Source organism: Mesoplodon densirostris, chromosome 13, assembly GCF_025265405.1.
Source record: "Mesoplodon densirostris isolate mMesDen1 chromosome 13, mMesDen1 primary haplotype, whole genome shotgun sequence".
NCBI lineage: Eukaryota > Metazoa > Chordata > Mammalia > Artiodactyla > Ziphiidae > Mesoplodon > Mesoplodon densirostris.
The window spans coordinates 92,708,715-92,734,925 of record NC_082673.1 but is presented as its reverse complement, the minus strand read 5'-3'; the positions used below and the strand labels follow the sequence as shown (position 1 = coordinate 92,734,925).

The 26,211-nt window shown below is 52.7% G+C and overlaps 1 protein-coding gene across 8 annotated transcripts in view; it reads left to right on the top strand.

Moving 5' to 3' along the window:
• Positions 1 to 26,211, top strand: part of ARHGAP39 (Rho GTPase activating protein 39) — an 81,731-nt gene that overhangs the window by 35,900 nt on the left and 19,620 nt on the right. For 5 of the 8 annotated variants that reach the window (XM_060116225.1, XM_060116227.1, XM_060116226.1 and 2 more), the window contains exons 2-4: positions 6,117 to 6,279; positions 12,562 to 12,996; positions 21,187 to 21,270. In XM_060116225.1, coding sequence (XP_059972208.1) covers positions 6,200 to 6,279; positions 12,562 to 12,996; positions 21,187 to 21,270 — 599 coding nt within the window. In that variant the 5' untranslated portion in view covers positions 6,117 to 6,199. Of the gene's footprint in view, positions 1 to 2,605; positions 3,032 to 6,116; positions 6,280 to 12,561; positions 12,997 to 21,186; positions 21,271 to 26,211 lie in introns of those variants that run through there. The other 3 variants (XM_060116222.1, XM_060116224.1, XM_060116228.1) reach the window with 2 other exon arrangements.

Here is a 26,211-nt window from a genome sequence, read left to right as displayed (position 1 = left end):
AAATATCAAGAGACAAATAGGTTAGTAAAAGAAAGACAAAAGAGATACAATTCTAATGCTAATGGAAAGAAAGCTGGACCTGCTGTAATAATATCAAATGTACTCATTCCAGAGCAAAGAAAACTACCAGGTAACGATATTTCATAATGATAAAGAGGTTAGTTCCTCAAGAAGATACTATAAATTTTATGTACTTAATAACAGAGCTATGAAACATGTGAAGCAAAAACTTAGAGAACTGCAAAAAGAAATAGGCAAAGCCACAATTATAGTTGGAGCTCTCAGTACCCTTTCCTCAGTAACTGATGAACAGGTAGACAGAAAATTAGTGTTGGCACAATCAACCAACTTGACCTGATTGACATATATAGAGCATTCCACCCAACAACATGGTTTTTCCAGTGCATATGAAATATTTACCAAGATAGACCATTTTTCTGCACCATAACTTTTTTGACAAAAACGGTATTAAATTAGAAACTATAAAAATATCTGGGACTTCCCTGGTGGCACAGTGGATAAGACTCTGCACTCCCAATGTAGGGGGCCTGGGTTCGATCCCTGGTCAGGGAACTAGATCCCACATGCATGCCGCAACTAAGAGTTCGTGTGCCACAACTAAGGAGCCTGCCTGCTGCAACTAAGACCCAGTGCAACCAAATAAATAAATATTAAAAAAAAAATCTGGAAAATCACCAGCTATTGGGAAAGTAAATAACATACTTCTGTATAATCCACGAGTCAAAGGAGAAATCAAAAGGGAAATGAGCTTTTGAACTGGGTGAAAATGAAAATATAGCATATCAAAATTTGTGGGATATCGTGATAGCTGTACTCCAAAGGAAATTTTATAACACTAAATGCCTAAATTGGATTAAAATTTTAAAAGGTCGCAAATCACTGAACTCAACTTCTACCTTAAATTAGAAAAAGAGTAAATTAAATCCAAACGAATGCAAAGAAAGGCAGTAACAGATCGAAGCAGAAATTAAAGCAGAAAAATAATAGAGAAAACTGATAAAGTGAAAAACTGTCTTTTTTTAAACAAGGTCAATAAAATTGATAAGCTTTTGACCATACTGATCAGGTAAAAGAGTGAAAAGACATGAATCACCTATATCAGGAACAAAAGAGGGTGGCATCACTGCAGATTCTATTGATCTTGAAAAGAGAACATAGGAAATAACATAGGAAACACTATAGCAACTTTATGCCAATACATTCGACAGCTTGTATGAAGGGGGCAAATTCGTTGAAGGACAAAACCCACTAAAGCTCACTCAAAAAAATGCATGCCCAGATGGCTTCACTGGTGTATTCTACCAAACATTTGAGGAAGAAATAATAACAGTTCTGCACAGACTCTCCCAGAAAACTGAGAGGAGGGAATATTTCTCAAATCATTTTATTTTGCCAGTATTATCTTGATACCAAAACCAGACAGACATCACAAGAAGAATAAAGTACGGACTAATCTTCTATATGAACATAGACGCAGAAATTCTTAACAAAATTTTATTTTGTTAACAATATGTAATATATACAATATATATACGTGATACAACAATATATAAAAGTGATAATATATCCTGACCAATTGGGATTTGTCCAAGGAATACAGGGTTGGTTTAACATTAGAAAGTGAATCAATGGAATTCAACTATTCTGAAACCTAAAAAGAAAAATCGTGATCATTTCAATAGACATGGTAAAAACGATTTACAAAATCCAACATCCATTTCTGATTTTTAAAAAACTCCGCAAAGTAGGAATTCAAGGAAATTTCTTCAACCCAACACAGGACATTTATGAAACATCTGCAGTTAACATCACACTTTTTAAAAAATAAATTTAATTAATTAAGTTTTACTTTTGGCTGCGTTGGGTCGTCATTGCTGCACGTGGGCTTTTCTCTAGTTGCGGTGAGTGGGGGCTACTCTTAGTTGCTGTGTGCGGGCTTCTCATTGTGGTGGCTTCTCTTGTTGCGGAGCACGGGCTCTAGGTGTGCGGGCTTCAGTAGTTGTGGCACATGGGCTTAGCTGCTCCGCGGCATGTGGGATCTTCCCGGACCACGGCTAGAGCCCACGCCCTCTGCATTGGCAGGCGGATTCTTAATCACTGCGCCACCGGGGAAGTCCAACATCATACTTAATAGTGATACACTGGCTGCTTCCCCTGAGATCAGGAATGAGGCAACTGTGTCTGCTCTTACCCATCCTAGTCAGCATCTTGGTGGAGGTTCTAGCCAGGGCAGGGAAGGAAGAAAAAGAAAACGATCCATATTGGGAAGGAAGAAGTAAAATTGTCTGTGTTCACCATTGACATGATCATATATAGAGAAATTCTAATGAAATTTTTGAAAGGGAGGGCGCAATTAGAGCTAATGAGTGAGTTTAGCAAGGTTACCAATATGCAAAACCAAATGATATACTTCTGTACTAGTAACGAACAATTGGAAATTGTTTTATATTTTGTTAGTGTCAAAAATATGAAATACAGGTAAATTTGACTAAATATGTACAGGATCTCTGCACTAAAAAAAAAAAACTACAAAACACTGCTGAGAGAAACTAATAACTAATGGAGAGATATGCCCTGTTCACAGATTTGAAGACTCAGAATTGTTACGATGTTAGTTTTCTTCATGTTGATGGGTAGATTCAATGCAACTGCAAGCAAAATCATAGCAGCCTATTCTGGAGAAACTGAGAAGCTGATTCTGAAATTCATATGGAAATGCAGAGGACCTAGAATAATTAAAACAACTTCAAAAATGAAGAGCAAAGTTGGAGGGCCAACACTACCTGATTTCAGACCCAGGGCATTTGGGTCACCGAGATGAGGTGTCTATCCCAGATTGGAGAAGGCTTTCTGGAGGAGGTGATGCCTTAGCTGGCACTGAAACGAGGAGGGCAGCCAGATGCACTGGAGGTGGTAGCCTTGCTGCTGTGGACCAGCCGGGAAGGATGGCAGATGAGTGAAAGGAGGTGCACAGGTTGAAGACATTGATTTGAGTTGCTCTCAGGTTATGGTAGGTACCTTTTACTTTTTCCAAAATTTCACTAACAGTGCTGTTTTAGTTTTGTTTTTTTAATGTTGAAGCCATACAAGAAGGTCACCTATTTTCTCTTAGACAATTAGAAAGACTTGTTTCATTTTTTTAAAATGGCATTCCTGCCAGTCTTAAGCATTCCTGGTAGTTGTGTGGACATTCCAGTGGTAGGAAGGAGGCGGCCGGGAGCCTGTTCTCCAGCCCAGGAACTGAGAGGAGTCGAGTGGGACATGGGGCGTCACAGTCCTTCTGGGCCTTAGAGAAAGTGTCTGATTGGCCTGCAGCGTCCCTTGCCCCTGGGCCCCTGGCTGGCTGTGTTCCCACCTTGTGCCCTGAACCTGTTTTCTCCCCGCCTTGATCAGCACAGATAGGATCTGTGGACCGGCCTCTTCCAGAGAGGGCCTCGTCCCGATAGCGGCTGGGATGAGGACAGGAAACAAGGGGCAGGTGTCCCCTGCGGTGCTGCTGCTGCTCCGCAGTTCTTCAGACGTTTTACTGAAGTGAGGCTTGTGTACAAGAAGGTGTGAAAGCGATGGCATGGAACTCCGAGAGCTTTTTTTTCTTTTCTTTTCTTTATTTATTTTTGGCTGCATCAGGTCTTAGTTGCGGCATGCGGGATCTTTCGTTGTGGAGCGCAGGCTTCTCTCTTCTCTAGTTGTGGCATGCAGGTTTTTCTCTTCTCTAGTTGTGGCACGTGGGCTCCAGGGCACGTGGGCTCTGTAGTTGTGGCACGTGGGTTCCAGAGTGCGTGGGCTCTGTAGTTTGCAGCATGCAGTCTCTCTAGTTGAGGCGTGCGAGCTTAGTTGCCCCATGGCATGTGGGATCTTAGTTCTCCAACCAGGAATCGAACCTGTATCCCCTGCATTGGAAGGCAGATTCTTTACCACTGGACCACCAGGGAAGTCCCTCTGAGAGCTTTTATAAACCAACACTTGCTCAACGGTGGCCCTGCCCCTTGGGCCCACCTGTCACTACCCGGCATAGAGGTGGCTGCTTCTGATGCATGCCCTCAGAGGCTCGTGTGCCTGATGTTGAACTTACGTAAGAGGATCGTGCTGGTGACTCCAGTGTGTCAGGCTCCTGTCTCTCACCCCCCGGGAGCCACACCCAGGTTGTCGGGGGCAACTCCTGTGTGCCATTTCTGCTGTGATGGACATTTGGCAGTTTCCCATTGCGGCTTCTGGAAATGCCATGTGCAGGTCTTGGTGAGCGGACATGTGGCCTCTGCTGGCCCCTATCGCTGGAAGTGGCAGCCCTGGATGACAGGGCCTCGGGGTACGTGCAGCCTAGGAGGTGCTGCCAACCCGGCTGGAGGGTGTTAACCTGCGTCCTGCAGCCGGTGAGCCTCCACACTCTTGCCAGCGTGGGCTAGGTTTTCTGTTCCACTCTAGCCATTCCGGTGGGCACGCGCGTGTCCCGTTTATGCTTTTAATTAGCATTTCCGGATGACCGATGAGGTGGAGCACACTTCTGTGTGTTTATTAGTCATTTAGATTTTTGTTGTTGTTAAGTGTGCTTTCAAGTTTTTTGTCCTTTTTTCTATTGATTATGTTTTTTTCTTATTTATCTCTAGGAATCTTCTATGTGTTCTGGAAATAGTCCTTTGTCAGATCAGATAATGTACACACATTTATGTAATGTATTATACATATTCTATGCATCAGGTATCTCCTACCCTGGATTTGTCTTTTTTCTTGTAATGGAAAAAATTTATTTTTAAAAATTTTATCGGGCTTCCCTGGTGGCGCAGTGGTTGAGAGTCCGCCTGCCGATGCAGGGGACACGGGTTTGTGCCCCAGTCCGGGAAGATCCCACATGCCGTGGAGCGGCTGGGCCCGTGAGCCATGGCCACTGAGCCTGTGCATCCGGAGCCTGTGCTCCGCAACGGGAGAGGCCACAGCAGTGAGAGAGGCCTGTGTACCACAAAAAAAAAAAAAAAAAAATTTTATCGAAGTCTAGTTGATTTACAATGTTGTGTTAATTTCTGCTGTACAGCAAAGTGATTCAGTTATACATATATATATTCTTTTTCATATTCTTTTCCATTACGGTTTATCACAGGATATTGAATAGAGTTCCCTGTGCTCTACAGTAGGACCTCGTTGTTTGTCCATTCATTATATACTAGTTTGCACCTGTTCATCCCAAACTCCCAGTCCTTCCCTCCCCTACCCCCACTTTGCCAACACAAGTCTGTTCTCTACGTCTGTGAGTCTGTTTCTGTGTCGTAAATAAGTTCATTTGTGTCGTATTTTAGATTCCACATACAAGTAATATCATATGGTATTTGTCTTCCTCTTTCTGACTTACTTCGCTTAGTATGAAAGCCTCTAGGTCCATCCATGTTGCTGCAAATGGCATTATTTCATTCTTTTTTATGGCTGAGTAATATTCATAATGGTAAAAATTTATAAGCAGAGGTTCTTAATATTATAGTCCAATTTGTTAATGTTTCTTTTGTGGTTAGTGGCTTTTTGTGTCTGATTATGTGCACCTACTCTAAAACCACAAAGATTTTCTCCATTTTTTCTAAAAGTCTTACTGTCTTACTTTTAATGTTCAGAGCATCGGTTTACCTAGAATTGAGTTTAATGTACTGGATGAGGTAGGGGGTCAAGGTTCATTGTTTCCCATGTGTAAATCGTGTCAATGCAGCACCGTTTTTGAACAGCCCCCTCTGTCCTAAATCTGGGGGCCTTGCGTGTGCATAGGTCACCCTTGAGTGTTGCCCAGTCGAGGGCGTGCCATGTGCCTCTCACTTGTGGACACGGTAGCACCAGGTGGGTAGTGCTGTCCCTGCTTACCAGGTAAGAACACTGCTCTCAGAGGGGGCAGGCAGCTTGCCTAGGGCCAGCTGGCGAGGGGGTCTGGATGCCCTCCGCGGAGGCTGGGCAGGGGCCGGATCCCGGCTGGGGTTCAGGGTCGGGCGCAGGAAGCTCAGAAACCAGCTGAGGCATGAGTGTGCCTCGTTCTCGCCGGTGACCTGGGCCATGAGGGGCTAGGCTGGGAGTTACTGTTTCCCCAAACCCAAAGGCGTAATAATGTGGCTTCTGCTCTCTCTCAGGGCGGTGCCTTCCCGACTGATGCTGAGGGCATCCCACCGACCTGCTGACATCCGTCCACCTGGTTCCTCAGGAGAAGGCTGCGATGTCCCAGACACAGGACTACGAATGCGAGAGCCATCATGCTGGCCTGCAGGAGTCTCGGATTTCAGGATCTAGCACGAGGTAAGGAGGCTGACTCACCGGGGGCCAGCGAAGCAGGAGACTTTTCCTCGGCCTGTCCGTGCTGTCCTGCCTGCTTACGCGGCCTGGCCCCACTCTCCTCCACGAGGAGCTGTGTGCTGCCTTCTGAGTCTGGCATCCCCGGGGAGCCCCACCTCCTGTCGCCAATGGGCTACAGAGCAGGGAGGGCTTCTCCTCGGGCAGTGGACACCCTGCCAGCCCTCAGCTGGGCCCAGCCCCTTAGGCGCCCTCTGGGCATCCACGCCGAGGCAGGCGGCCACAGATGATCACTTGCGTTTTTCTAATTTATGGCTTTATTTGGGAATAATTCCACAAGTTGCACAAACAGGAGGAGTGCTCTGAGCATCAGGTCCCCTTACCCAGATTCAGGCTCTGTGCCGCCGTGCGGCCACTGCTCCTTCCACAAACAGCACTGTTCTGAGTCATCTGGGGGGACACGCACATCCAGCCCCATGTTTGCTCACATCTCCCAGGACAGGAGGCGCTGTGCGTAAATCTGTGTGAGGGGAAGCACCCGCCTCCTGTGCCGCCTGGTCCGGCTTCGGCCGCTGGCTCCCTGCCGTCCTTCGTGGCGCTTCCGGCCCCTCCAGCACCGCTCACCCCGAGTCTGCTGCACGTCTCCTTTGTGTTTTGTAAGCTGGAAGATTTCCACCTCCTTTCTCTGCCTTTTGTGACATCGACGCTTTTCCAGGGAAGTCCCCCTTGTTAAGATGGAGCACTCGGCTTGGTTTTTCTGATGATTTCTGAGCAGAGTGCGTCCTTCTGCAGGTTCACGGCCACTGCTGCCCACCTGCTGCCCACCTGCTCTCGGGACAACGGCTGTTGGCCTCGCTGCCGTGCTCCTCACCAGTTTCGGGGCTTCCACCGTTTCTTCCCTGACCTGGGCCTTCCTGGGGTGGGTGCGGAGCTGGGTGGCTTCCCAGCCACAGCACCCGGTCCACACCGGCCAGCCGGTGCCCCCCGTCCCTCGGGAGCAAGAGCCCCTCCTCCCCATCGCCGTGCTCACTTGTGGAATCACAAATCCCGTTCTGCTTTACGTGGTTTGTCGTTCATCCCGCACTTAATGACTGGGTGGTCTGCTGTACCAGATGGGCCGGTGAGACTCGTGCAGGCTGGCCCCTGTGACTCCTGGTGGCTTCCCCGGGCTCCAGGTGCATCCCATGCTGCCTCCCCCTTACCCCCGTCAGCTGTTTCTCTGCGGCGCCCTGTTCCCCGAGGGACGACAAGGGCCTAAGGACCAGCACGTGTGCTCGTGGCTCCTGCGACGTGTGTGTTTCTTGACCCTTTAAGCAGAAGGACTAGAAACGCTGAGTTTGCGTGGACATCTCCGGTCCCGGCCCTTTTCTGGGGCGTCTTCTTGCCGCCTTCTGTAGCACAGTCCTCTCCTCCTCCAGGAGAGCCCTGTTTCCAAGAGCCGCAGGGCAGCTACTCGTTTGTTCAACTGACAGTATGTCCAAGAAGGTTTCAAAGTCGCTTGCCCATTCTGCTACAGAGTTGTGTGTGTGTGTGTGTGTGTGTGTGTATACATACGCGTACTAGAAAAACGTTCAGGACTTATTTGCACGCCCACACGCACCCTCCACCCAGGAGCAGGAATGGAGCCTGGTCCTGTGTGCACGCTGGGTTAGCTTTCTTTTCCCTCTTGCGGTTATGATGTTCATCGAAACACAGTTGCGTCCATTTGTTTCAGTTTGAGGGTTTTTTCCTCTCCCTTTCCATTCCTATTGATTTAATTTTGTTTTGGTTTGGTGTTTTTGGCCGTGCCCACTCGGCTTATGGGATCTTAGTTCCCCAACCAGGGATTGAACCTGGGCCCCCAGCAGTGCAAGCACTGAGTCTTAACCCCTGGACTGCTAGGGAAGTCCCTAATTTTGTTTTTTAAACATGTAGACCCTTAACATGCTTTCAAAAGACAAAACTATTCAAAAGGTATTTATATTCAGAGAAGGACCCCCCAGACTTTCTCCGTGCCCCCACCTACCTCTTGCAGGAGGTTTTCTGGTTTATCTCCTATGTTTCTGTTTGGAAGGGTGCCCTGGACCTCGGGCCCCAGAGGTGGCCCCCTTTGCAGCCTCCTGGGTATGGTGGCCCACCAGTCCCATGTTCAGTGTACGTGTTTCCAGTTAGTGTGCAGTTAGGAGTGATGCTGCAGTGACAGCCTGGTGCTTGTGTCATTTTGTTTTCTTGGTGGAGTGTCTTCAGGGAAATTGGGGTAGGGGTTGCTGGGCTGGAGATGTCGTGCCCTCACGTGCCCTCCATGGGGCCCCGCATGCTGCCCCCGTCTGCCCACAGCCTCCCCCAGGACGAAGCTCGGGCCTGGATGTGGTGCCCGGGGGCTGGGGGCCTCAGTGTGGCGTGGGTTTTATGTCTGATGCCAGGTGAAGTGGGACATTTCACATATGTTATTTACTTTAACAATTGTCTATTCTTATCTTTTGCCCATTTTCCTATAGTATATTTGTCTTTTTCTTGTTAAAATTTATGTATTAAGTATAGGAACCTTTTATCTGTAATTTATATTGCAAATATTTAATATTCTCACCAGATGTGTCCAAAGAAACCAAATCTTTTTTACTTTACAATTTACTGATCTTTTTTTAGTGCCTCTGGGTTCTTAGTCACTGCTAGGCGTGAGCTTCCTGTGTGTGGCGTGAGCTAGGGGCCGGCGTCACCCTCCTGCCGGGAGACCTCAGCTTCCAGCACCGTTTGCTGGAGAGGCTGCCCCTTCCCTGGTGAACAGTCCTGCCTCTCCTGTTGCAGGATCCCCACTGCAGGGGCTGTGCTTGGTCACACTCGCCTCCCTTTCACCTGGCAGATTGCCTGGGACATACTTGGCACTCGTGAGGCTCTTCCGGGAAGTAAGTATTTGAACAGGCCATTGTCTGCGAGCAAACATCTCCACGACTTGGAGGAAAGAGGCAGGTCGTCGCGCAGCCTGCCCGGCACACGGGGAGAGGCCGCGGCCGGCGTCACACCCAGGAAACCGCTGTCATCTTGAATCTTCCGGCTCTTTCCCCAAATGGCTCATTCTTTCCTACCCAATTCCTGTTAGACATCGTCGCCAAATACATCTCCCTTGAACTCCATTCCGATGGTGTGGGTGGGTCACTGTGATCAGTCTGTCACCCACAGGTCCCGACCCTTCCTACTGGCAGGGAAGCCCCAGAGTGGTTTCAGCACCATTCCTCCATCACACGCCTGGGGACCAAGCATCCTTAGGCTCTGCATCCCCCACTGACTGGGTGCTAGGTGTAGGCTCCCGGCCCTCCCCAGGCTCCAGGTTCCAGCACATTCTCTGCCCCTGGGTCCCCGGGGGACTTGGCTCAGTGCCATAGGGAGCGCCCAGGACGTTCTCCTGAAAAGGGGGGGTCCTGCCCACCTGCACACAGGGATGCGCTGAGAAGGGAACAGATGCTGTTCTTTATTCAGAGAGAATCATCACCGTTAAATTCATTTGAAAGTGTATTTAGAGCAAAAGTAAGCATTGTTATTGCTTCCCTGGGGCTCAGAGTGTTCGGCCCAGTGCTTTCTGAGCATCTCTGCTGGGTCAGCCCTTCCTTGGGTAGCGTCTGCCTTTTGTCCCAGCCGATCCCATGCCGCAGCCCGAGGGGAGAGCAGGCGGTCAGCTGAGGGCAATCTCGGAACCTCGGGGCTTCCTCACGGGAGCAAGACCCCCAGCTCCTGGCCTGGTCTCCAGGCGCCTTCATCCCTGGGTGGGGGGCGCCCTCGGGCAGTGCCCACCAGCCTCCAAGCCTGGTGGCACCCGTATCCTCTGGCTGAATGCGGGGCGCCCGCTGAGCTACGCTGGCGGTGCCTTCCATCCTAGGGCAGTGCAGGCGGCCGCAGCTTCCTGGTTAAAAGTACCCGGTTCCCGGGCTTCCCTGGTGGCGCAGTGGTTGAGAGTCCGCCTGCCGATGCAGGGGACACGGGTTCGTGCCCTGGTCTGGGAGGATCCCACATGCCGCGGAGCGGCTGGGCCCGTGAGCCATGGCCGCTGAGTCTGCGCGTACGGAGCCCGTGCTCTGCAACGGGAGAGGCCACAGCAGTGAGAGGCCCGCGTACCGCAAAAAAAAAAAAAAAAAAAAAAAGTACCCAGTTCCCAAAGTTAGAAGTTTGCTCCGTCTTCTGTGTGGACAATGGCCAGCTGGCGGCCGTGGGGATCCAGGCAGGAGGGGGCGAGAGGACAGGAGGGGGTGAGAGGGCCACACACTCCCACCAGGCAGAGAAGCAGGGCAGGGGCTGGTCCACTCAGTGCCGCGAGGTGGCTGGGGAGCAGATTTTGGCGCCAGTAGCAGGTTGATGGCGGCGAAGGCTGGGCCCAGGAGGGGCATCTGGGGACAGATGATGACAGCGGGCACACGCCAGGGCTCCAGCCCCACCTTCTGCAGAAGCTGGCCTTGCAGGGTTGCTATGATCAGCGGCCACGTGAGGCCTGAGGAGCCCAGAGATGCTGCAGCCCTACAGCACGGCTGGCAGGTCTGCCTCCTGTCCTCTACGTCTAGGACACCGTCTCACGGCCTCTGTCCCTCGAGCCGTCTGGTCCCGGGATGCCCACCCAGCCCTGCTCCTCCCTCTACAGGATGACAGGTTAGGCAGTGGTCCCACGTGGGCAAGCACGGAGCCCCAGTGCCCTCCCCCACCGAGAGCTGCCCAGTGTGACCGACCGCAGGTGGAGGGAGATGGGAGGGGTGCAGCTCGGAGAGAGAGGGGGCTCGCTGGCTGGATGACCGGGGCGGGGGGAGGCCGCTCAGACGTGGCCAAGCCCCACAGACCGGTCCCACTTCGCATTTCATCCTCCAGCCCTGAGGATCCTCAGGGCTCTCCCTCTTTCCTGCTCCCTTCTCATCTCCTGCCCTCTCTGTGGCTCCACACTATCCAGCTGCTGTGCCCTGCCCACTATGCTAGCCTGCCTTGGCTCAGCCGGCTTCCAGAAATGACTGTGGACCCAGACCTGCAGGGCTGCTGCGGGGCAGGGGGGGTGGGGGTGGGGTGTGTGTGTGTGTGTGTGTGTGTGTGTGTGTGTGTGTGTGTGTGTGTACATACTAAGCGATCGGGCTCATCGCCCGCAGGACTGTGCCTTCTCTCCTCCCCACCCCGAGCATGTCTGGCCTCAAAGTGTAGGGATGAGGTCCCCATAGAAGGATGAGGTCCTCAGAGAAGGTTCTCTGAGGTCCTCAGAGAAGGGCTGCCCCCTCAGCCCTCTGCCAAAGCCCACCCGTGCTCCCAAGTGAAACACTCAAGGAGCAGGGTGCCTCCCCTTCTCTCCGAACCCCTGGAAGCTCCTGACCATCCCAGTGGTGGTGAGGACCAGGCCCATCACAGAGTCCAGGAACAGTGGACACGGTGCATCCACACTGCAGAGCAGTCCATGGCATTTAAAAGATTGTTGTTTGTTGAAACTTGGAAGCAGAATAAAAAATGCTCCTTGTCGGGCTTCCCTGGTGGCGCAGTGGTTGAGAGTCTGCCTGCTGATGCAGGGGACGCTGGTTCGTTACCCGGTCCAGGAAGATCCCACATGCCGTGGAGCGGCTGGGCCTGTGAGCCATGGCCACTGAGCCTGCGTGTCCGGAGCCTGTGCTCCACAACGGGAGAGGCCACAACAGTGAGAGACCCGCGTACTGCAAAAAAAAAAAAAAAAAAAAAAATGCTCCTTGTCAGCTGGAGCACACCCTGATATCAAGCACATCGGCATTATAATTGCCTTGTTCTGAATAGCTTTAATTTACACTCTTAAACAAAAAAAAGGCCTTACGTGGATGGAAGTCCTCTCCTTGGGGTGGGGGGTGCTCGGGGGGGAACCATCTCCGCTTTTGACTGGGGCGTCACAGTGATGGTGGAGTCCGCTTCTGCTGCAGGTGGATGGGTGGTGGTGGCCTGCAGTGGCTGCTGCTAAGAGCAGCCAGGGCATCCTGTAGGGACCTGGCCCCTGGCTGGGAGGAGTGTGTGCAGTGCACGTGGTCCAGGGCCTCTGAGGACAGGGAGCCAGAATCAAGGGCATCCCTAATGTGGGACCAGCAGATTGGGGCCAGTTGGAAGATCCCCACCACTCCCAGGGCTGGGCCCTAATGAGCATATAGAAAATCAGAAGTGGATGGAATTTAGGTATGCGTCGGTTTTATAAGTGACAAGATTTCTTGCTTTTGAGGCTGGCAGATACGAGGACGGGTCTGGTGCTGGATGAGCCATTCTGCAGACACGGGACGCAGGGCGGGTGGCCCGATGGGCAGGATATTCGCACCCTAACGCTGCCGTCCCTCTCCCCAGGCTGGAGTGGGTGGAGATCATCGAGCCGCGCACGCGCGAGCGCATGTACGCCAACCTGGTCACGGGCGAGTGCGTGTGGGATCCGCCGGCCGGCGTGCGCATCAAGCGCACCAGCGAGAACCAGTGGTGGGAGCTCTTCGACCCCAACACGTCGCGCTTCTACTACTACAACGCCACCACGCAGCGCACGGTGTGGCACCGGCCGCAGGACTGCGACATCATCCCCCTGGCCAAGCTGCAGACCCTGAAGCAGAACACCGAGTCGCCCAGAGCCTCGGCGGAGAACAGCCCTGGGAGGGGCGGCAGCGCCAGCCGTGAAGGCAGCACCAGCTCGTCCCTGGAGCCCGAGCCGGATGCCGGCGACAAGGTGCAGGAGACTGTGGGGCGAGCCAGCCGGCAGGCCGTGCTCGGGGCGGTGAAGGAGGAGAGCGGCAGGTGAGGCCGGGCCGGGCGCGGGGGCCGCGGGGGCCGCGGGGGCCGCAGCAGCCTGCCTCCTCGGGGTGGGGCCCTGTGCGGGGAGGAAGGGCCGCGCTCCCCGTCCCCGCCGGCGGCGGAGCCCGGCCGCGAGGCTGTCCTGCTGTGCTCTCCGGACCTGTTGCCTGGGGCTGGAGGTTTCCTGGCTACGTGTAAAATTGCTTGGTTCTTTCCGCTGGGGGACGTGCGAGCGTGGCTTCGGGACCCCAGAGCTGGCCCCGCAGAGTACGTGTGAGGAGGGGGTGCCTTCCCCAGGCCGGCCAGCCTGTCGTTTCCGGGGCGCAGGTCCGTGGGGATCCGTACCACCTGGCACCGAGCACCCCTGCCCAAGCTTGACAGATCTCGCCCGCGTCTTGGGAGGGAGGAGAGGGGGTCTCCCCCATTTTACAAAGGAAGGACTGAGGGGGTCCGCAGCGTGGCAGAGCCCAGGAAGTGCCTGCCCTGTCCAGCGGCCGCCGTGGCTGTGTGCAGAGGTGACCGTTTTCCCTCCGGGACTGGCGAACAGTGAGGGCTCCCACCTCCTGCTGGCCTCGCACATCTGGACGTCTCCCCCAGCTCTTGTGGCCCACCCCGAGTGCCCATACCCCAGGGCCTGAACCCCAAGTATCCATTCCCCAGAGGCTGCACCCTGAGTGCCTGTACCCCAGAGCTGGCACTGAGCAGACCCTGTCCCAGGCACCAGAGTCGACCCCGGGGTCCAGCACTCAAGGGACCAAGTCCAGAAGGAATGGCTGGATGACATGTGCCTGGAGAAAACCAAACAGGCTGAAAGTTACCAGAAAGAAACCAGGGAGGATCTGGAATTGGAGGCTGGGCAGGGATAGGGTGGCGGGAAAGGGGCCGGGCAGGCTGGGTTTCACTTGGGGACAGTGGAAATCACAAAGCAGTCGAAAGCCGACTTACACGGTGGGTCCATTTGCTCCTTGGAGAATGACGTGCCAGGCCAGGGACGGTGGCGTCGTGTGCTGAGGGTGCAGGGGGCAGACGGGCAGAGTCGGATGCTCTGGGACTCGAGACTGGCTCTGCTGCTGCTGCACAGCATGGGGAGCCGGACACACGTGGGGGCAGGTCAGCGTGGGTGCTGGACACACACTGGGCTCGGGCCAGAGCCTGAGGCCTGGCCAGGTGGGCCTGAGTGGGCCGATAGGCAGTTTGGGAGTTGTCCTCAGGAGCTGGAGCCCGGGATGAACCCCAAGGAGGAAGCAAACGAGTTTTAAAAGCAGCCTTCGGCCCTTCTGGTGTCCTCATGGAGCTCAGGCTGGCTGCTTCCTCCTGTCCAGCAGATCCGACAGCGTTTGGGCTCAGATACTCTCCCGTTTGCCTTGGGTTGTGATGGGTGTTGGCTCATCTTGCAGTCAGGTGAAGGGACTGGACTCTAGGATTCTGTTGACCACCGTGTCCGGCACCCATGCCCGCTCTCTGTGGGTGGGAGTGTCTTCTTTCCAAAAGTGTCCTGGACGCAGCGTGGTGACTCGGATCATGGGGTCGGCTTGGGATCGGGTTCCCACAAGACCCCCTGTTCGGACATGGATTAGAATTGTGTTGGATCTGTGGGGAGTAGGCACCTTGATTATGTCCCCTTATCCCATAGATGAAGGTGGTGCATTTTACACTTTTTTGCACAAGGACTTGCATGTTTTTTTAAGGTTTATTTTTAGGTACCGTATAAAGTCATGTGATCGTTACTGGTTTACAGACGTGAATCTTTATTTGTCCTGTTGTCACACTTTTGTTGAGCTCTTGTTAGTTTCAGTAGCTTTCACCGTCTGTCTCCTGGGTTGGCGGTGACGCTGGCCAGCTGTCCCAGGCTGGTCAGCACTTTCACAGTGAGGATGAACCAGGGAGGGCTTGTCCCTGTGCTCAGGCTGCTGGCCTGTTGTCCGTGTGACACTGTGACACTGTCCATCGGGCTGCCGCATCCCTTTCTATTTTTTTGTTTGTTTGTTTGTTTTGGGGTTTTTTGCAGTACGCAGGCCTCTCACTGCTGTGGCCTCTCCCGTTGCGGAGCACAGGCTCCGGACGCGCAGGCCCAGCGGCCATGGCTCATGGGCCCAGCCGCTCTGTGGCATGTGGGATCTTCCCGGACCGGGGCACGAACCCGTGTCCCCTGCATCGGCAGGCGGACTCTCAACCACTGTGCCACCAGGGAAGCCCCGCATCCCTTTCTATTATTAGGCTTTTTAGCATGAATGGATGCGGAACCTTAGCCAGTACATTTTCTTAGTCTATTGTGGGTTGAATTTTTCCCCCCAGAAGATATGCTGAAGTCTTAATTCTCAGCACCTGTGAATGTGGCCTTACTGAGAAATAGGGCTGCTGCAGACATCATAAGTTAAGCTGAGATGGGGCCACCCTGGAGTGGGCAGGGCCCTAGTCCCGCAGGACTGGCGTCCTTGCAAGAAGACAGATGCACAGGACAGTACCCTGATGGCCGAGGCAGAGGCTGGAGCCCTGTGGCTGCAAGCCGAGGGACGCCAAGGATGGCTGGCCCCACGGGAAGCTGGATGGGGGCCTGGACAGATTACCTCCAAGCATCCAGGGGGCGCCGGCCCTGTCGGCACCTTGATCCCGGGCTCCCAGCCTCCAGGACCGTGCGAGCGTGAATGTCTGTTCTTCTAAGATGCCCACTTTGTGGTGCTGGTTCCAGCAGCCCCAGGCACTACTACAATCAGCATTTTTAAACAATCATCTATTTCATGTGTTCCTGGGATACTCTGTGTAATTTTTCAAATAGATTCAGGTTACGGATATTTTATTTAGGCTTTTTTTTCCATGTTGATAAGTGAAAATGGCCTATACTTTTCTCCTTGTTCTGTGTGTCCTGGTTTTTTATCAACAGTGGGAGTGTTTCCTCTGAAACACTGTCTGTTCCTAGAGTGTCTGGCAAAGAGCACTTGCTCACCAGCCAGGCCTGTGACCTGTGTGGATTCCTTTTCTTTACTGCTTGCAGGAATGTCCAGGCATTTACTGTCTGAAATCCTAGTTTATGGAGGCCTGCTGACCTAAGTCACAGACACACTGGCCTAGGCTGCCCTGGTGCCCCTTCCTTCGTGGACGTCTGTCCACACAGGCCCTTCTTTGCTCCTGCTGCTGGGCCTTGTGCAGGTTCCTGGAGGGTCTCCACGTGCTCAGTCCTCTCAGAGACCCCGCTCCGGCTCTCAAGAGCCTCTTCTGTGTCACTGCTCTTCTATTTATTGGACATTTTTTTCTCAGCCTTTTACTAACTTACTGTTGGAAACTCAACTCATCTATTTTCACTGTTTCTTCTGAAATGAACTTTTGAAGTCACGCTTCCCTCAGCATTACTACTTTAGTTTTATTACACGACTCTTGGTATGTAGAATTTTCATTGTTCAATTTTAAATATTTTCTGCTTTTAATTATGATTGCTTTTTTGACGCATTTGTAATGTAGAAAACGTCTTAATTTCTAAAACAGTAGGTCACTCTCCATTCTTGTTCTTGATTGTGAACTTAATTTCATTTTGGCCAGAAAGCATGATTTTTTTTTGAGACTTGCTTTGTAGCCTAAATTCTGAATTTTTATAAATGATTTCAGGACTACTTCAGAAATTTCTGTTCTCTGTTAGGTCCAGGGTTCTCTGTGTGTTTGTTAGGTCAAATCTGTTAACTGTGTCAGTTGAGTTTCTTACTCATTTTTTGTCTACCTGATCTATCGATTCCGAGAGGTAAAGTCTCCCCAGACGGTGGAATTGATCTGTCCCTCCTTCTTTTTTTTTTTTTTTTCTTTTTGCGGTATGCGGGCCTCTCACTGCTGTGGCCTCTCCCGCTGCGGAGCACAGGCTCCGGACGCGCAGGCCCAGCGGCCATGGCTCACGGGCCCAGCCGCTCCGCGGCACATGGGATCCTCCCAGACCGGGGCACGAACCCGTATCCCCTGCATCGGCAGGCGGACTCTCAACCACTGCGCCATCAGGGAGGCCCTGTCCCTCCTTCTTGTCTCGCATTGCTGCTGCCTGTGTGTGGAAGCTGTGGATCTGCTGTATATAGTTTTGCAGTTAGGTGTCCTGATGCATTTTTCCTTTGTCGTTACGTTGTTTACCTGCTGATGTTTTTTGCCTTGAAGTGTACTTTGGAACCAGCGTCGGCCAGTTTCTCCATGGTTAGTATTTGCCTCTGAACGGCGGTCCTTTCCCATGTGCTTTAGGTGTGTTTCTCATCAGTAACCTGTAGGGTTAGGGTCATGCTTCACCCATTCCAGCACCTGTCCTTGGTCTGGTGGGATGGCAGCGGGGGTGCTTCCTGGGGATCCCTGATACGGCGAGAGGATGTGGTTTACCATCCTCGTATCCTCCAGGCCCAGGCTCTTCCTGTCATCCTTCTTCCTGCGTCGTCCCCAAACTGCTCCATGCGTGCATCCACCGCCCAGTGTGTTCCTGTGCCCGGGGGGCTGTGGGCTGTGGGCTGTGCTTCCCGCCGCAGGACACTGCTCTTAAGCTGCGCGCACCCTGCAGCCCGGGGCAGCCCTGCACCTCGTCCTCTGTGCCCGGGGCCCGGGTGGGAGCGTTTGGGGTGAGTGACCGGCAGGGCGGCCCTGGACCGGGCTTACCCAGCAGATCTGGTCAGGCAGAATCTCGCAGATGTGAATCGGATGCTTGTGCCTTTTGCACACTTTCTTCTGGAGCTGCTGGCTGACTGTTCAGGGTGCAGGAGCCCTCATGGATCCCAGGGCTCGCTCCTCACCAGCGCCCCCGCATGCCTGCTGACTGGTCCCTGGTGTCCTTGATTGTGACGCAACCAGATTTGCCATTATTTTTGCCTTATGGTTTGTTTTCTTTTTCTTTTTTTTATAATAAATTTGTTTGTTTATTTTTGGCTGCATTGGGTCTTTGTTGCTGTGCACGGGTTTCTCAGGTTGCGGCGAGGTGAGCAGGGACTACTCTTCGTTGCGGTGCGTGGGCTTCTTGTTGCAGTGGCTTCTCTTGTTGCGGAGCACGGGCTCTAGGCACGCGGGCTTCAGTAGTTGCGGTGTGCAGGCTCAGTAGTTGTGGCTCGTGGGCTCTAGAGTGCAGGCTCAGTAGTTGTGGCTCGCGGGCTCTAGAGCGCAGGCTCAGTAGTTGTGGCGCACGGGCTTAGTTGCTCCGAGGCATGTGGGATCTTCCCGGACCAGGGCTTGAACCCGTGTCCCCTGCATTGGCAGGTGGACTCTCAACCACTGCGCCACCAGGGAAGCCCGTGATTTGTTTTTAATGTTTTGCTTAGAAAGTTCTTTCTTGGCCTAGGCCCAGAGGTACTCGCTTATATGTCTTGTGTTAACTTTATAGTTTTCTCTTCCACGTGGAGGCCTAGGTCGGCCTGGTGCCACCTTCGTGTGTGGCCAGAAGGATCCTCGTTCCGTCTCCTCCTGGTCCGCCCGTGCCACACGCCCCCTTCTCTCCCTGCAGCGCCGTCAGCCTGCTCTTGTGGCACCACCCGAGCCTCGTGTGTGCTCGGAAGCGGCCCTGTCTCCTCTTTGTATTTAAGAGCATCTCAGCTAGTTGTGGGCTTTTCTTCCATTATCTAAGTCCTAGAGTTCAGATTCCTCAGAAAACCCAGGGGGCTATTGCGTGGACTACAGTATAGTGTAAACATAACTTTTTTTTTTTTTTTGGCGGTATGCGGGCCTCTCACTGTTGTGGCCTCTCCCGTTGTGGAGCACAGGCTCTGGACGTGCAGGCTCAGTGGCCACGGCTCACGGGCCCAGCCGCTCCGCAGCATGTGGGATCTTCCCGGACCGGGGCACGAACCCGTGTCCCCTGCATCGGCAGGCGGACTCCCAACCACTGTGCCACCAGGGCAGCCCCTAAACGTACCTTTTGTTTGCACTGAGATAGCAGGACATTCGTGTGCCTGGCTTTGCTGTGGTGGTCTGGGACTAAACCCGCAGTACCTCTGAGGGTCACCAGTGGTTTGAGCTCAGAAGATATATCTGCTGCGAAACTGTGTGGGGACGGAGATCTTGCCTCTTGTTTTAATTTTTGTGGCATGGGAAGGAGATGATAAAACAGCTGCTGATAGTATTTGTGACTCAGACATTCACTGTCGTCAAGATGACTCTACTGCAGTCTTGGTATCTCATATAAGCTCTGTTTGCCTTGTAATTTTAGGTTGAATTCATTGAGAAACATTCTCAAATCTGAAAGAAACCCTCATATTCAATGTTGGATGATAGTGGTCGAGTAGAGGTTTTTCTCAAACAGAAGATTTCAGTCTAGGTCGTGAGTTTTTTTAAACACTGCAGTAAAACTTTCCCCTTTCAAGCTGTTAAACTGTTGTGTAGTAGGTCAGGTCGGGAGGTTTCGCTTCTGTTTCTGACAGAAACCCATGGAACTGGTGAGGGCAAAGCCCAGGAGAGCAGAGGACGTTCACGGCTGGTGACTCGTGACGCGTTTGGTGCGTCCTGCAGAGCGCCTGCTGCTGAGGGGCGCGGTGCGCACCTGTGCACACCCACCTGTGCACACCCACCTGTGCGGGCCTGTGGGTTCTCAGCTCAGCCTCTTCTGACACGCGTGTTTTAGCATGATCAGTTGTTAACACATTTTAGCAGATTCCATTTCAGGTTGGACTGAATTCGGTGTTTTCTCAGCTTCTTTGGCAGTAATTTCAGCTGCAGTTGCTCCACAGAGATGATTCATAGACGTCAATTCCTCAGTCACTTCAAACTCAGTGTTGACTGCTTGAGTGAAGTAGCAGCTGCAGAGCAGTGTCAGGAATGTGCGGCCTTCAGGAGCCCAGGGACCCTCCCGGTCCTTGGCCGCAGGTGCTGCTCTCACTGTCCTTGACTCTGTCCGTGCCAAGAGGCTGATAGCCTGAAGCAGGTTTCTTTTCTCTGGACACATAACTTTAGCTGCTGCAGTCAACACAGTTTAATAAACTCATCATTGGTGAACAGCATTCCTTGCTTGGCTAACAAATGAGCCACTTGGGAGCTTACTTGGTGTAAGCGTCCTTTTCATTTTCATTTTGTGAAGCAATCCTGCTGCGATGAGATTTCCATTTCGAACTCTGACTGTTGTGCACATTGGGACATGGCAGTGCTTCCAGCAGGGCTGTGTGTCCTACCGACCCAGCAGCAAAGAGCCCGCGTGCCACCGCGCCTGAAAGGCATAACAGTACAGGCCCACTCTCTTCATGGTGTGGCACTGTGGGCAGGTGGGGTAGTAAAAGCGTCGGTGAACTGTCCTGGGTCGGCCGTGCGTGTGGCACTCAGGCCGGTGAGGTGCAGCTGCATCGCTGGGCCTGCGCCACGCTGAGTGAAGCGAGCACCTCCTGTGGTCTCTGCCGTGGCCACACACGTCACGGTTGCAGATGAGCGAATGGAACTGTGTTCCCACGTCGTGTTCCTGACGGACACTGGGATTTGAATCTCATGTAGTTTTCACATTTCACACACAAAAAAATTTTAATATATAAACCATTCTTAGCTCACCTGCTATACAAAAACAGGCAGCAGGCTGGACGTGGCCCACAGGCTGTAGTCAGCTGCCCCCTGACCTGAAGGGGCGTGCAGGCTTCCTGGCCTGGCCAGCCCATGGGGCCTGGTGGCCTGGCCCGAGCCCCTCCGTGTCCCCTTCCTCACCACCCTCTGCGTCTCAGCACAGTGGCCACTTTCTGTTCCCAGGCTATGCCCAGTGTGGCCCCCTTGCCGGCCCTCTTTCCTGTCCACAGCTCAGATGCACCCCGCCCGAGAGCCATCCCTGGAGCTGTTTCCGGTCTGGTCCTACAGTGGCCTGAGATTCTGGTTCGTTCTGCAGTGGACTGCACCCGGAGTGTGAGCCCTGTGTGAGCAGAAGTGTGTCTGCCTCACCTGCCTCGGGTTCCAGCCCCGGCCCAGGCCCAGCCACAGCTCATCGGCCAGAGCCCCAGCTCTGAGGTGGACCTGGGCCATAGTGGGCTGTCCCTGTAGGAGGGCGGTGGGCCTCCAGTCCATTCAATCCGGGCCACGTTCCAGGCACCGGGGAGGGGTGGTGAGGGCACAAGAAATACTCAGACCAGATGAAGGGGACGACTTTGTGGGCAGGAGCTGTGGATGGGAAACTAAAAGGACAGCACCCACATTCTGAAAAGTGAAAGGCGTGTTATTTTTGATGTATCGTGTTTCTAAATGGTTGCACTTTTGTTCACGTCTCCTTTTCATTTTGCTGCATTTCAGTTCCTCGCCGTCGGGAGGTCTTCTTGAGAAGGACTATGAGATTTACCAGGATTACGGTGTGGATGGCCACCTTCTCCACTGCAGGTAGGGCCCCTGCCTCAGGCCTGGCCCTGTCTCCTGACCCGGGGGTGGTTTTCCTGGCAGCTCTTCGGTGAGCTGGAGGAGAGTCTGGCTCAGCAGCAAGCTGGGCGTGCACAGCACGCAGGGCCCTGCCCCAGCCAGTGGAACGTGAGGAGAGGTCGTCAGGGCCACCAGCGCCGGGGCAAAGTGGCCCCAGGCTCGCATGGCAGCTACCAGTCACTGCGCAGTTTGGGGAGCTGTTGAGTCCGTGGTACTGGCCCTGGCCCCTGGCAGACCCCTTGGGGGCTCTTCAGCATGTGGTCTCCCTGGGAGCTCTGGGCCACACATCGGAGTGTTTCCCAGGCCACATGGGGAAGACTGGTGCCAGCCGAAGGGAAGGGAGGAGGCTCACCTCCCTCGGCCCTGGGTTGGCCTTGCAGGGCGTTGGGGTTTCTGGATACGACCCTCAGGACCCTGGGCACGGCAGCCGTCGGTCTGGGCAGGGGCCATCCCTTGGTCAGCTCGTGTGTCCAGGCTGGAGGAAGCACCTCCCCTGCAGCCGAGGGGGGCCGGGCCAGGTGCTAGGCCCCTGGTGGCCTGGGTGCCCCCAGCACAGGCCAGCAGTATTAGTGTGTATTGTGGGGGGATTTGAAGGTGCGAGGGGCCTTTGGCAGTTTGCTCAGTTTAGAGATTGAGCTTGCACGTGGTGACCGGGCTCGTTGATGTGGGAAGGGATCTGAGCCTGCGTGGGGCCAGCGGTGTGGTGGTATCCACAGATGTGTTTTGTGGCCTCCCATGTTTTCCTTGGTAAAGGGGTGCGGTGGCTGACGGGCAGGGCCTCACCCCCGGCTCCAGGGCAGAGCAGGTCCCCGGACGCGTTTCTTCCCGTGCAGTGGGTCCTGCTCCTGCCGGCTGCGCGTCACGGCCCTGGGCCCTGCGGGATGCACATGCCCCCTGCTCTATGGTGGCCCGGCACTGCCATCCCGGTGCCACCGGGGCCGGGTGTGAGAGCAGCTCCCTCAGCCCGATGGAGCGGGAAGGACAGGGAGACAGTTGAGGAGGCGGCCGTGCAGCCCGGCGCAGGGCATGTCGGGGGCCTGCGGTTTGCTGGGCGGTCAGAGGACCACATGGCTCTGGTTTTCTGACGTCTCTTCTTGTTGCGCGTGAGCTGCGCCCGTGTCTCGGGCAGAGGCTTCCCTCCAGACCCACGCGGCAGCCGTCCCAGCCCCACTTCCCTGCTGCTCCTTCCCGGTTCTGGGTGCCGCATGTGGAGCAGCTGGAGCAGCGCTTCCCTGAGGAGGCGTCTCCTTCTTCTTTGGAGAACAGGCGACGCCCTGAGCTGAGCGGAGGCCCCGCCCGCCCGCTCCCGCACTTCCCCGGTCGGTCATGGGAGGCCGCCTCTCCCCTCGGGGGGCTGGAAGCCTTCTCGGAACAAGGGCGTGGGGCGGTGTCTCTCGCCTGGGTGCCTCCACCCCAAGCAGAGCAGGGTATTAGGGGTCGAGGGAGAAGCATGGGACTCTTGGTCTGGGGAGCCATGAGGAGATGGAGGGGCCGGCGGGCGGGCGGGAGGCTAGAGGGGGCGCGGTGGGGGGCCCTGCGGGGCTGCGGGGCTGCGAGGGGCCGGCCTGTGGGGCGGGAAGTGAGGCCGCTTGCGCGGGGCGGGTGGCTGAGGCCGGCGTCTGCTCTGTGACCCAGGCGGCCCACGTTTCCCGGTAAGACAGGGAGCCCGTGACCCTGGGGCCTGCCTTGGGGATGGAGTCAGAGGCTCCTGTGCGGGTGACCCGCCCTCAGCCAGGGGTGCCGTCTGCCGGGCACCTTCCTTCCTGCTGCCCAGTTCCCAGCTCTGCCCTGACTCGATGGAAGCGCTCTGGGCCCGGGAGTAGACTGTGCTCTGGACTCCGCCGACACGACACACTCTCCCACACTCCTCATCCCACAGCCACAGCCCTGCCACTCCCCCCGCAGAGGGGCGGGGTCCCTCCTGCTGAGGGGTGAAAAGATGTGCAAAATAACGCTTCCCAGTTGCTGAGTGTTTCCTGTGTGCCAGTACTGAGCTAAGGACTTTATCGTATGCGCATCTGCACATCGTGTTGTTTAATCCTCGTAGGAACGGATGAGGACAGGACGGAGCCGGGAGGTGATTTCCCACAGCTGCAGCCAGGGAACAATGGCCTGGAGTTCAGCCACACATCTCTCCGACTCCAGAGCTGGCTCCCTGGGTCTGCTGGCCCCGGGCACACTAACTGCTGCCCTTGGCCCCCGGCTCTGCCTGCTTGGCCTGGGGGGCAGGCTGGGAGCAGCCTCCAGCAACCAGGAGTGGAGCCCTGCTGCAGTCTGACTTCTCCCCTGGGTAATGAGGTCAGACTGCAGGGTTTGGTCCTGGTCATGCTGGAGCAGGCTGCCCGGCCCGAGGCCTCTCACTCTCACCCTGATCGCACGTGCTGACCCGGGTTCTCTAAGTCCTGCCTCACGCACGCCCAGTAATTAGGACTCATGGCCTTATCCAGAAAGCCCCAGCCTCAGTCAGAGGACAAAGGCGGAGGACCAGACTACACAACTGGTTTCTCAAGACGCTTGGGATTTCTCCTTTCTGTGATGGTGGATTCACTTAACTGAGACCAGCCTGTACAACAAGAACAAAATAGACCAAATATTCCTGCAGGCATCCGAGGAGCCAGGACGTGTGGCCAAGGTCTGGCAGTCAGTGCAGCCCAGCGTACGTGTCACCACCTCAGGAGCCACAGAGGGGACCTTGGCAGCATTCCATGTTTCTACTGGGACTCCTGAAAGGCTACACGAAGGCATAGGGTGAGCCATAAGTAGACCAGTCCTCGAATAGACACCCGAATTCCAGTCAGCTCAGTCCCAGATGGGATTCAGGTGATCTGCCCTTATCCCAGCTGCCTGCTAGAAACAAAAGTAAACCAGAGCCTCAAATTATCTCTACAGTTTTTCATACACAGTCACCAGAATTTCAGTCTAAAATTGCCAGCACTGCTTAGAAACAAAAACAGATAGTAGAAACAGACCCACCGGAGATCTATATTTTGGGATTATCAGACACTCACTTTAATAAATATGATTCATTTGTACAAGATATTAAATGGCAGTTTTTCCAAATCAAATAATTTCATCAAGATAGATCACATTCTAGGCCACAAAACACAGCTTAACAAATTTAAAAGAAAAGAAATAATACAGTATCTGCTCTCAGACCACAATGGAATTAAACTAGAAATCAGTAACAGAAAGATAGCTGGAAAACCCCCAAATACTTGCAGGTTACACAACACACTTCTGAATAACACATGGGTCAAAGAAGAAATCCCAAGAGAAAGTTTAAACTATTTTGAACGGAATAAAAATGGAAATACAACTTAAAATTTGTGGGGTGTGATAAAGGCAGTACTTAGAGGGAAATTTATATCAGTGAGTGCATATATTAGAAAAGAAGAAAGATCTAAAATCAATCATCCAAGTTTTCATTCTCGGAAACTAGGAGATGAGCAAATTAAGTACAAAGTAAGCAGAAGAAAAGATAGATATTAAAAATTAGAGCAGAAATCAATGAAATAGGAAATTAATGGAAAAAAATCAATGAAATGAAAACCTGGTTCTTTGAAATGATGAATAAAACCAATAAGCACTAGCCAGTCTTAAGAAAAAGAGAGAAAGGACACAAATTATTAATATCAGGAATGAAAGAAGCGATATCACTACAGATTCCTTGGACGTTAAACAGAAACTACAGGGAATTCACTGGTGGTCCAGTGGTTGGGACCCTGCGCCTTCACTGCTGAGGGCCCCAGGTTCGATCCCTGGTCAGGGAACTAGGATCCTGCAAGCTGCGTGGCCAAAAAAAAAGAAAAAAAAAGAAAGAAAATACAGGGATGCTGTGAACAACTCTGTGCACACAGACTTGATAATCTAGGTGAAATAAACCAATTCTTTAAAAGACACAATCTGCCAAAACTCATATAACAAGAAATAGACAATCTGAATAGGTCTACATCTGTTAAAGAAGTTGAATCAATAATTAATAATCTTCCAAAGCAGAAAGGACCAGGCCCAGATGGGTTCACTGGTGAGTTCTACCAAACATTTATGGAAGAAATTATACCAGTTCTCTGCAGTCTCTTTCAAAGGATAGAAGCAGAGGGAATACATCCTAACTCATTCTATGAGGTCAGTATTACCCTAATATCAAAATCAGAAAAACACATTACAAGAAAAGAAAATTACAGACCAGTCTCTCTCATGAACATGGATATAAAAATCCTCAACAAAATGTTAGCAAATCAAATCCACCACTGTATAGAAAGAATTACACACCATGACCAAATGGGATTTATCCTAGGTATGCAAGGTTGGTTCAACATTTGAGAATCAGTATACTCCATTACATCAATAGGCCAAAGAAGAAAAATCCATGATCGTATCAGCTGATGCAGAAAAAGCATTTGGCAAAAATCCAACACCCATTCGTGATTAAAAAAAAAAAAAACCCTCAGTAAACTAGGAACTAGAGAGGAACTTCCTTAACCTGATGAAGAACATCTATGAAAAATTTACAGCTAACATCATACTTAGTGAGAAGTCAAAGCTTTCCCACTAAGACCAGGAACAAGACAAGGGTTTCCCTTCTGACCTATGCTTTTCAGCATCGTATTGGAAGTCCTTGCTAATGCAGTAAGACAAGAAAAAGAAAGAAAAGGTATACAGATTGGGAAGGAAAAAATAAAACTGTCTTTGTCTACAGACGACATGATCATCTATGTAGAAAATCCTAAAGACTTGACAAACTCCTAGAACTAAGTGATTATAGCAAGGTTGTAGGATATAAGCTAAATATACAAAAGTCAATTGCTTTCCTATATACTAGCAATGAACAAGTGGAATTTGAAGTTAAAATCAATAGCATTTACATTAGGATCCCCCAAAATGAAATAAGTATAAATCTAACAA